The following is a 9,923-nucleotide window of genomic DNA, read 5'->3' on the forward strand; positions in this document are numbered from 1 at the left end:
AAAGGCCGGTCCAGCTCCAGCAGCAAACTGCTTGCGCCGTCGCCCTCTTTTGCTGCTGCTGCTGCTGCTGCTGCGGCGGCGGCGGCAGCTGCTGCAGTTGCTGCTGTCGGAAACAAAGCTGCTGCTGACGGCACGGCCGCTGCTGCTGTTTCTGTCTCCATTGCTGCTGCCGGGTTTGCTGCTGCTGCTGCTGCTGCTGCTGCGTCTCTTTGGCTTCTCCGCTGCCTTCCTAAAGCCTCTAAGCAGTCGCTGCTGCAAGACTTCAGATGTCTCTTATTCACGTCTGAGAAGCAACTGCTGCTGCTGCTGCTGCTGCTGCTCCTGCTGCTCCTGCTGCTCCTGCTGCTCCTGCTGCTGCTTCGCTGCTGCTGCAGAGGGCTCCCCAGTGCAAATTCCCCAGCTGCTGGGCACGGCTCAGAGCGCGCTTCAGCTGCTTCTCCGTACGGCTTTGCTGCTGCTGCTGCTGCTGCTGCTGCTGCTGCTGCTTGTGTCTGCTGCGCTGCTGCTGCCTGCTGCTGTGGCGCTGCTCCGTCGCTGTCGCGAGAGGCAGCAGCAGCGGGGTCTGCGGCGTCAGCTGCTGCTGGCGTTGCTGCAGCAGCAGCAGCAGCAGGCGGTGTGGGGCCCGCGTCGCCAGCAGCAGCAGCAGCAGCAGCAGCAGCAGGCGGTGTGGGGCCCGCGTCGCCAGCAGCAGCAGCAGCAGCAGCAAGAGACTGAATGGTCAGCTGCAGCAGCGCCTCCTCCGGCAGTCTCGACAGCTGATAAGGACAATTGAAATAATGCTGCTGCGCTTTCGAGCGGCGGACAACAGCAAACTGCTTCTCCCGCGGCACCCGCCTGCAGCAGCAGCAGCAGCAGCAGCAGCAGCAGCAGCAGCAGCAGCAGGCGCAGCAGGTGGAGGTGAAGCAGCTGAAACGGCCAGGCAGCTAGTGCATCGGCGGGTCAAGTGCCCAGCAGCAGCAGCAGGTGTAGCAGCAGAAGCAGCAGCAAACACACATCTGGGCCTGCTGCTGCTGCTGCTGCTGCTGCTGCTGCTATAGCTGCTAGTGTTTTGGTGCTGCTGCTCCCTCTTCTGTTCTTTTCTGTTCCAGCTGCTGCTGCCGCTGCAGCAGCTGCAGCTGCAGCAGCATCAGCGCCTAAAGGCCTATCTATCTAAATACAACACAAATACAAAAGCTGCTGCTGCTGCTGCTGCTGCTGCTGCAGTGAACTATCTGGGCACCGCAACACTGCGCGTTTCACTGGCGCTGCTGCTGCCGCTGCTACCGCTGCTGCTGCTGCTACTGCTGCTGCTGCTGCTGCTACTACTGCTGCTGCTGCTACTGCTGCTGCTGCTACTGCTGCTGCTGCTGCTAGTGCTGCTGCTGCTGCTGCTGCTGCTGCTGCAGCGGCAAGGGGAAGTCAGTGCAGCAGGAAATGAAAAGGCTGTCGCTGCTTTCCAAGTTGCCTGCGCAGGGGGTGCTGTAGCCGCCGGCCCAGAGGGCCAGGGGCCCCTCTTCCTGCTGCTGCTGCTGCTGCTGCTGCTGCTGCTGCTGCTGGACGAGCTGCTGCTGCAGCCGCCCCCGGGCCCGAGCCACCCACCCCAAACGCCGCAGCAAACCCCTCGCCTGCAGCGGCAGCCCGGAGGCCCCCAGCCGCCCCACGGGCTGGCTGTACACCCGCTGCTGCCCCCCCACAAACGAAAGCGACCGCCCGGGGGCCCCCGGGGGGCCCCCCCTCGCTTCGGGGCCCCCAGGGGGGCCCCCGGGGGGCCCCCCAGGGGGGCCCCCCAGGGGGCCCCCGGGGGGGCCCCCGGGGGGGCCCCCGGGGGGGCCTCCCGAAGAAACGGCCCCAGAAGGGGCCCCAGGGGGGCCTCCCGGGGGGTCCCCAGGGGGGGCCCCTGAAGAAACGCCCCCAGGGGGGCCCCCAGGGGGGCCCCCAGGGGGGCCCCCAGGTGAGGGGCCCCCAGGGGGGCCCCCAGGTGAGGGGCCCCCAGGGGGGCCCCCAGGGGCCCCCCCGGACTCTAACGGCAAAAGACCTTCAACAGGGGAAAGGCCCCCATGAGGGGCCTCTTGGCAGTCCCAGGGGGGGCCCCCTTGAGGGGGGGCCCCCAAAGAGGCCTCCAGAATATCCCCTCGGGGGGCCCCCTGGGGGCCCCCCAAAAGACCCTCTGGGGGGCCCCCCGGGGCACTGCCGGGGCCCCCAAAGGTACCCAGGGGGCCCCCAGCTCTCGCTGCCCAGCGGGGGCCCCTGGGGCCCCCCGGGGACTGTCTGCGCCTCGCGGGCGAGCCACTCTGCTGCTGCTGCTGCTGCTGCTGCTGCTGCTGCTGCTGCTGCTGCTGCTGCTGCTGCTGCTGCTGCTGCTTCTGCTGCTGCTGCTGCTGCTGCTGCTGCTGCTGCTGCTGCTGCTGCTGCTGCTGCTGCTGCTGCTGCTGAGGGGGGGGGGCTTGAGGAAGAGCGCCAGATTAAATGCGGGTTTTGAGAGAGAGACATAAAGCCAGCTGTAAAGACACCGCAAGCGCGATCTAGGGGCCCCACACATGCAGCAGCAAAGTTATTTGCTGCTGCTGCTGCTGCTGCTGCTGCTGCTTCTGCGGGTGCTGCTGCTGCTGAGTCTGCTGCTGGAGCTGCTGCTCCCGATGAGTGGGAAGTTACGGCCGGCTGCGCTGCTGCTGCAGCGGGTCCTGCTGCTGCCGCGTCTGCTGCAATGTCTGCTGCTGCTGCTGCTGCTGTGTCTGCTGCTGCTGCTGCTGCTGTGTCTGCTGCTGCTGCTGTGTCTGCTGCTGCTGCTGTGTCTGCTGCTGCTGCTGTGTCTGCTGCTGCTGCTGCTGCTGCTTCGCCCGACAGCTGCAACGATGGTTGGCAAGGGGAGAGGCCTCGCGGGGGCATCCCCTAAACCCTAAACCCTAAACCCTAAACCCCAGCATTAGTCCATCTCGCGTTTGAAAGAGGCCTCTTGTTGCCGCCGCTGCTGCTGCTGCTGCTGCTGCTCCTGTTGCTTCTGCTGCTGCTGCTGCTGCTGCTGCTGCTGCTGTTGCTGCAGTACCTGCTGCTGCAGCAGTTCCTGATCAGCTGGCTCGCCGAGAAGGCCCCCTCAGAAAGGGCTGTGCAGCAAGCATCTGCATGGCCACCTCAAACCCTAAACCCTTAAACCTTTGGCAAAAACCCTAAACCCTAAACCCTAAACCCTAAACCCTAAACCCTAGCGTCGAGTTCAAGGCAAGCTGTCCCACGGCGTGGGTCGCGGGCAAGGCGGCGCTGGTGGCGACAGAGTCTCAACCCCAAACCCTAGTCCCTAAACCCTAATCCCTAAACCCTAAACCCTAAACCCTAATTTAGGGTTTTGAAATGAGTGGGGGGCAGCCAACTGTGTCAGGGAAAAGAGAAGACCAGCGGTTACACCCCGTGGGGTGTCTGTACAGCTACTACTGGCTGGGGTTTAGGGTTTGGTGTTTTCTTCATTTCTTTTTATTTATTTATTTATCTATTTTGATTTATAAAAGAATTAATTAAAGGTGAAAACGGACACAACGCCGCGGGTCTGCTGCTGCTGGCCCGCTGCTGTGCTGCTGCTCTGCTGCTGCTGCTGCTGCTGCTGCTGCTGCTGCTGCTGCTGGTTCACTGCTGCTTACACTGCGTCTGCGAGTCCTATCCCTCATTTTTCAATTTAAATAAATAATTTAATTAAATGAAAACAAATCAAATCCAAAATTTGCGAAAGACAGCGGAAGACAAGGGGATTTAGTGCTGCTGCTGCTGCCGCTGCTGCAGCAGCAGCAGCAGCAGCAGCTGTTGCAGCAGCTTCCAGCTGCCGCTGCAGTTGCTGCTCTCTGTTCTCCTCTCTCAGCTGCTCTGCAGCAGCAGCAAAACACCCACAGCTTTGCCCTCTCTTGGCTGCCCCACCAGCTCTAGCTAGCTAGCCAAATTAGCCAACTTGCGAGCCAGCTAGCTAGCTAGCCAGCTAGCCAGCTAGCTAGCTAGCTGGCTAGCTCGCTAGCTAGCTAGCCACGTAACTGGAAAGCAGGGGACCTTAGCTAGCTACCTAGGCAGCTAGCTAGCTGGCTGGCTAGCCGGCTAGCTAGGGTGGAGCAGCTAGCTAGCTAGCTAGCCAGCTAGCTAGCCAGCTAGCCAGCTAGCTAGCCAGCTAACTAGCTAACTGGCTAACTAGCTAGCCTGATAGCTAGCTAATGCAATTAGCTGGCTAGCTAGCTAGCTGGTTAGCTAGCTAGCTAGCTAGCTGGCTGGCTGGCTAGCTAGCTAGCTAGCTAGTTGGCTAGCTAGCTAGCTAGCTACCTGTAGCTAAGGCCGGCTGCAGCACTTTGTGGCTAGCTAGCTGTGCGTAGCTGGTTCTCAGTGCGCTGTTCGGAGGGCCTGCGCTGCTTGCTGCTGTTGCTGCTGCTGCTGCTGCTGCTGCTATTGTTGCTGCTGCTGCTGCTGCTATTGTTGCTGCTGCTGCTGCTGTCCCTTGGAGAAGTTTCTCGCTACCTTCCGCTTCTCCATGCTTGTGCGGGTGCTGCTGCTGCCGTTGCTGTTGCTGTTGCTGCTGCTGCTGCTCCTATTTTGCTTGTTGTTGTTATTACTGCTGCTGCTGCTGCTGCTGCTGCTTCTGCTGCTGCTGCTGCTGCTGCTGCTGCTGTGCTTGCTGCCGTTGCTTTTGCTGCATGTGATGCCGCTCCTGATGCTTCTGCTTCCATTCGCAGCCCCAAATCCTGATCCCTAAACCCTAAACCCTAAACCCTAAACCCTAAACCCTAAACCCTAAACCCTAAACCTTAAACCCTAAACCTAGAACCTCAATGGGTCTTTATAGGATTCCAAAAGTCAGCAAAATGAATTTTAAAATAAAAACAAATTAATTCAAAAGAATTAATTTATTTAAATTTTCTTTTATTGTTTCTTTTGTCTCCATTTTATATTTCTTTTGTTTCCATTTTATATTTCTTTTCCTTCTTTCTCTTCTTTTACTTTTATTTCCTCTCTTTCTTTTTCTCCTTCCAATTCCATTTCACTTTAATTCTTTTTCATTTTTATTTTTATTTTTATTTTTATTTTTTTTTTATTTTTTAATTTTTAATTTTTCTTTTGTTTTCCTCTGCGAGCTGTATGTACACCTGGCGGCTTTTCCTTTTTTTGCAAAAAAGGAATTTTTGAAAAAGTAAAATCGAATTTAAACATTTTAATTTAATTTAAATATTTATTATTTGATTTAAATATTCATTGTTTAATTTAAATATATATTATTTAATTGAACTATTTATTTATTCAATTTAAATATTTGTTTTTAATAAACCAAAGTCCCGAAAAGTGCATTTAAAACATTTTTATTTCCGGATTTATTCAGCGAAATAAAATCGTAAAAAGTTTATTTTAAATGTTTTAATTTCCGGATTTAATCAATTAATTAAACTCCAGCAAAAGTCCTTTTTATTATTTCCTTTTTCGAATTTATTTAATAAATTTAAATCCCGAAAATTCCCTTTTTGCGCGTTTGCGTTTTTGCGCAATTCTCTACCTCCAGGTGTACGTACACCCGAACTTCCACCTTTTGGGAAATGCAGAAGTAATAAAAGTAATTAAAATTTAATTAAATAAATATAAATTAATTTGGCAAATAAAAGATAATTAAATAATATAATATAATTCAACAAATGTAAATTCATTGAGTAGAAATAAATTAAATTATTAAATAGATGTCAAGACTCTTAATCTATATATATATATATATATATATATATATATATATATATAATATATGTATTATTATATTTAATAAGTAAAAATTATATTAATAAATTTATTTATTATGATATTTATTTTGATTCTATTTATAATTGTATTTATTCATTTATTCTGATGGTATTGTGCATTTAATTAATTCGGAATTTAGATTTGTATTTGTGCTTTTTTAATTTTATTTATTTCTATTTATTTTCCTATTTTAGACACTTTTATTTATCTCTTTTGCATTTTTTTAATTATTCATATTTGGATTTATTTATTTAAATTTATTTTCGCACTTATTCGTTTAAATTCATTTACGCTTTTCCGTTTATTTTTATTCATGTTTTTATTTATTTATATATTTATTTATTTATTTATTTATTTATTTATTTATTTATTTATTTGTTTAATCTTTGTATAAATCTATTCAACTACGAATTTACTAATTTTGGATTTGCATATTTAAATTTCTGTTGTAAATAAAAGTTAAGTTTGTTTACTTTCATTTGAATGCATTAATTTAATTTAAATTCATTTATTTAAATTAAAATGATTTAAATTCGAATTTATTTATTTTATTTTTATTTTATTTCCATTAATTTCATTTTTTAGAATTTACAAAAACAACCAAACTCCCCTTCTCTGAGGTGTACAGACACCCCAACACCTGTGGAAAGTAAAAATCTATTTTGAATTAATTTCAAATTTTATTTTTTAATTTTAATTTAATTTTAATTCTTTATTTCAAATTTAATTTGAATTTCTTTTGCTCTTTTTGTTCTCCAAACAAAACTCTTTTTCTTTTCTAAAATGCAACATAAGTTCTTTTAAAAGAATAAATAAATGAAAATAAATAAAAATAAAAATAATAAAAATAACTTAAAAGAAATGTAATTAATTAAAATAAAATAAAAGAAATAAAAGAATAAAGAATAACCAAAAAGAAATAAAAAAGAATTAAAAAAGAAAAAGAAGAATGGAATTTTTTCGTTTTTCTTTCAAATGCATGCATGCAAAGTCTTTAAATTTTAAAAAGTTTTTTATTTTTTATTTTTAATTTTATTTAATTTTATTTTTATTAAATCTCTTTTGCCATTTATTTCAAAAACGAATTTGCTGCTGCATGCGGGGAGACACAAATGTTAAAAATAAATAAATTTAATTTTATTAAATTCATTTTATTAAATCTAAGTGGACCTTTGCTGCTGCTGCTGCTGCTTTCTCAGCAGCAGCGGCAGCAGCAGTAGCAGTAGCAGCTGCAGCAGCGATGCAACAGGAGCAGCAGCAGCTGCAGCAGCAGCAGCAGCAGCAGCAGTACTAGTAGTAGTAGTAATACTGGCAGCAGCAGCAACAGCAGCAGCAGCAGCAGCAGCAGCAGCAGCAGCCATATGGTACGCGGTGAGAAGCACTCAAGGACGGCAGCAGCAGCAGCAGCAGCAGCAGCAGCAGCAGCAGCAGCAGCAGAAACGCAGCAGCAACGCAGCAGCAGCAGCAACGCAGCAGCAGCAGCAATGCAGCAGAAGTGGAGGAAATGCGTCGGGTAGCGAATTAGGCGTTGGTGGGGAAGCTCGGCGAAGCCTTGACACTCTAAATCCTAAACCCTAAACCCTAAACCCTAAACCCTAAACCCTAAACCCTAAACCCTAAACCCTAGAAGCCGCGTATATCTCGTTCTGTTTGCATTACAATGAGATGTGTTGGGCGTTCGCTGGGCTTTTGGTTCTGTCTCGTTGTCTTCTGCGGGTCTAGGGTTTAGGGTTTAGGGTTTAGGGTTTAGGGTTTAGGGTTTAGAAAGGGGCGGAAGCAGCAAACACTACTTCTGCAATTTAAATTTAAATTTAAAATTAAATTTAAATTTAAATTTAAATTCAAATTTCATATTCGTTTACTTGGGGTGTACATACACCGCAGATGAGGATGGCGTTTGTGCTCGTTGCTGCATCGCCAAACCCTAGGCCCTAAACCCTAAACCCTAAACCCTAAACCCTAAACCCTAAACCCTCCTATGTAATCTATTACGGGGGTCAATTAGAAAAACTGTTTAGATTTGACGTGAATGCGCTACTGCTTTAGCTGCTGTTGCTGCTGCTGCTGCTGCTGCTGTTGCTGTTGCTGCTCCGGCTGCTGCTGCTACTGCTGCTGCTGCTGCTGCTGCCGATACAGCTCTTTTGCCCCCCCTACTTTTTGCTTCATCTGCTGCTGCGTGGGTAACAACTGGACTCTGGAGGCAGCAGCAAACCCTAAACCCTAAACCCTAAACCCTCAGCCGGCGTCCCTCACCTTGCGGGCGCTGCTGCTGCTGCTGCTGCTGCTGCTGCTGCTGCTGCTGATTCTTTGCTTCAGGCACAGCAGCACGCCTAAAATTCTGCTGCTGCAGTCGACCTGTTTCATCGCTTGGGGCGTCTGTCTCGCGCCCTGCAGCAGTGCCTTTGCTGCTGCTGCTGCTGCTGCTGTTGCTGCTGCTGCTGCTGCTCAGCTGCAGCTGCTGCGGCTTCTCCGGCCGCAGGCGCTGCTGCTGCGCATTTGACTGCAGCAGCAGCAGCAGCGGCAGCAGCAGCACGTCGCAGCTAATTCGCTCCTAGCCTTGGGGTCTCTTCTTACCTCCTGGGCATCCCAGGGAGCGCAGCAGCAGCAACTGCTGCTGCTGCTGCTGCTGCTGCAGCTGCAGCAGCACCAGCAGCAGCAGCAGCGGCTGGTACTGCAGCAAATGCCGTGGAGGCGAACGCAGGCTGCAGACAAACACAAACTCGCAACAGCTCTCCTCAGCAGCAGCAGCAGCAGCAGCAGCAGTTGCAGCAGCAGCAGCAGCAGCAGCAGCAGCAGCAGCAGTGGGGATGGCGCCAGGCCCTGCCCGGGACTCTGTGGGTTTGGGCTCTGAAACAGCTTGTCTCTCTTCGCTTCCTTTGGTTCGTTTTGCTGCTGCTGCTGCTGCAGGTGCTGCAGCAGCAGCAGCACCCGCAGAAGCAGATCCTGCGGCCGCAGCAGCAGCAGCAGCAGCAGCAGCGCAGACTGCAGCAGCAGCAGCAGCAGCACGAGAGGGGCGTCTTATCCCCCCCCCGTTTTCCGCCTTCACGTGCTTCGCAGACTTGCAGGGGCCCCTCGCTGCTGCTGCTGCTGCTGCTGCTGCTGCTGCTCAGGGGCCCCCCAGTGCTGCTGCTGCTGCTGCTGCTGCTGCTGCTCGGGGGCCCCCGCTGCTGCCGCGCCCTTCAGGTGACAAGAGGGAGCGGGAGGAGGCAGTGGACCCTTTGCTGCTGCTGCTGCAGCAGCAGCAGCAGCAGCACGCCGCTGCGCACCTGCTCCCGCCCCTGCAGCAGCAGCAGCAGAAGCAGCAGCAGCAGCAGCAGCAGCAGGCGTGCGGTGTCTACGCAGCTATGTCCCCGCAGCAGCCCCGCACGCCCCTGCAGGGCCCTGTAGATACACCTGGAGACCCGCTGCTGCAGCAGCAACTTGCTGCTGCTGCTGCTCTTTCCAACTCGAAGCAGCAGCAACTTGCTGCTGCTTCTCTTTCCAACTCGGGGGGCCCCTGTGGGGCCCCCCTGACTTCCTTGTTGACTTTGGATTCGAAAGCAGCAACTCCTTTGCTGCAGCACGAGCGCATGCGCTGCAGCAGCAGAGCTGCAGCAGCAGCAGGCGCTGCAGCAGCAGCAGCCGCGGCGCCCGCCGCTGCTGCTGCTGCTGCTGATGCCCCAACCACCACCACCACTGCAGCAGCAGCAGCAGCAGCAGCAGGCTGCTGCGACAGACGCACGCAGCAAGCAGCGCAGCAAGAGGGCAGCAGCAGCCCGCTGCTGCTCTTCAGGGGGGGGGCCCCCCAGGACTTGGGAGCTGCTGAAGTCTCCATGGAGGACCCTGCTGCTGCTGCTGCTTCTCCTGCTGCTGCTGCTGCTGCTGCAGCAGCAGCAGCAGCAAAGGGGGCCAGGGCCCCCCGGAGAGCAGCACGAAAGAAACCTGTGAGGGCCCGCAGGAGCGCCGGCGGGGCCCCACGGTGGAGTTCGCAGCAAGAAACTGCAGCAGCAACAGCAGCAGCAGCAGCAGCAGCAGCAGCAGCTGCTGCTGCTGCTGCTGATGGAGGTGCGGGGTGTACGTACGCCCTGGACGTTGTTGGCTCAGGGAGGCAAACTAAAAGGCCGCGACGCCAGCAGCAGCAGCAGCAGCAGCAGCAGCAGCAGCAGCAGCAGCAGCAGAACGAAGCGGGTCCGTTTGAGGCCCCCGAGCCTCGAGCAGCA

The 9,923-nt window shown here is 51.9% G+C and overlaps 4 protein-coding genes across 4 annotated transcripts in view; 1 reads left to right on the forward strand and 3 right to left on the reverse strand.

Moving 5' to 3' along the window:
• Positions 1-995, reverse strand: part of ENH_00054360 (hypothetical protein) — a gene marked incomplete at both ends in the record, with an annotated part of 3,174 nt that extends 2,179 nt beyond the window's left edge. The window contains 2 exons of the mRNA XM_013583809.1: positions 1-755; positions 990-995. The exon at positions 1-755 is cut by the window's left edge and continues 356 nt beyond it. Coding sequence (XP_013439263.1) covers positions 1-755; positions 990-995 — 761 coding nt within the window. The remainder of the gene's footprint in view (positions 756-989) is intronic.
• A 354-nt stretch (positions 996-1,349) lies between these two features.
• Positions 1,350-2,865, reverse strand: ENH_00054370 (hypothetical protein, conserved; the record flags this gene model as incomplete). The annotated part of the gene is made up of 2 exons (XM_013583810.1): positions 1,350-2,422; positions 2,490-2,865. The coding sequence occupies 2 exons, from the start codon at positions 2,863-2,865 to the stop codon at positions 1,350-1,352; spliced, it is 1,449 nt and encodes a 482-aa protein (XP_013439264.1).
• A 37-nt stretch (positions 2,866-2,902) lies between these two features.
• On the reverse strand, positions 2,903-3,635 carry ENH_00054380 (hypothetical protein; the record flags this gene model as incomplete). The annotated part of the gene is made up of 2 exons (XM_013583811.1): positions 2,903-3,052; positions 3,504-3,635. The coding sequence occupies 2 exons, from the start codon at positions 3,633-3,635 to the stop codon at positions 2,903-2,905; spliced, it is 282 nt and encodes a 93-aa protein (XP_013439265.1).
• A 4,896-nt stretch (positions 3,636-8,531) lies between these two features.
• The window catches only part of ENH_00054390 (hypothetical protein, conserved), a gene marked incomplete at both ends in the record, with an annotated part of 2,680 nt that continues 1,288 nt past the window's right edge, over positions 8,532-9,923 (forward strand). Inside the window, one exon of the mRNA XM_013583812.1 lies at positions 8,532-9,891. Within this exon, the coding sequence (XP_013439266.1) occupies positions 8,532-9,891 (1,360 nt within the window). The remainder of the gene's footprint in view (positions 9,892-9,923) is intronic.

Source organism: Eimeria necatrix, genomic scaffold (assembly GCF_000499385.1).
Source record: "Eimeria necatrix Houghton genomic scaffold, Enh_scaff441, whole genome shotgun sequence".
Lineage (NCBI taxonomy): Eukaryota > Apicomplexa > Conoidasida > Eucoccidiorida > Eimeriidae > Eimeria > Eimeria necatrix.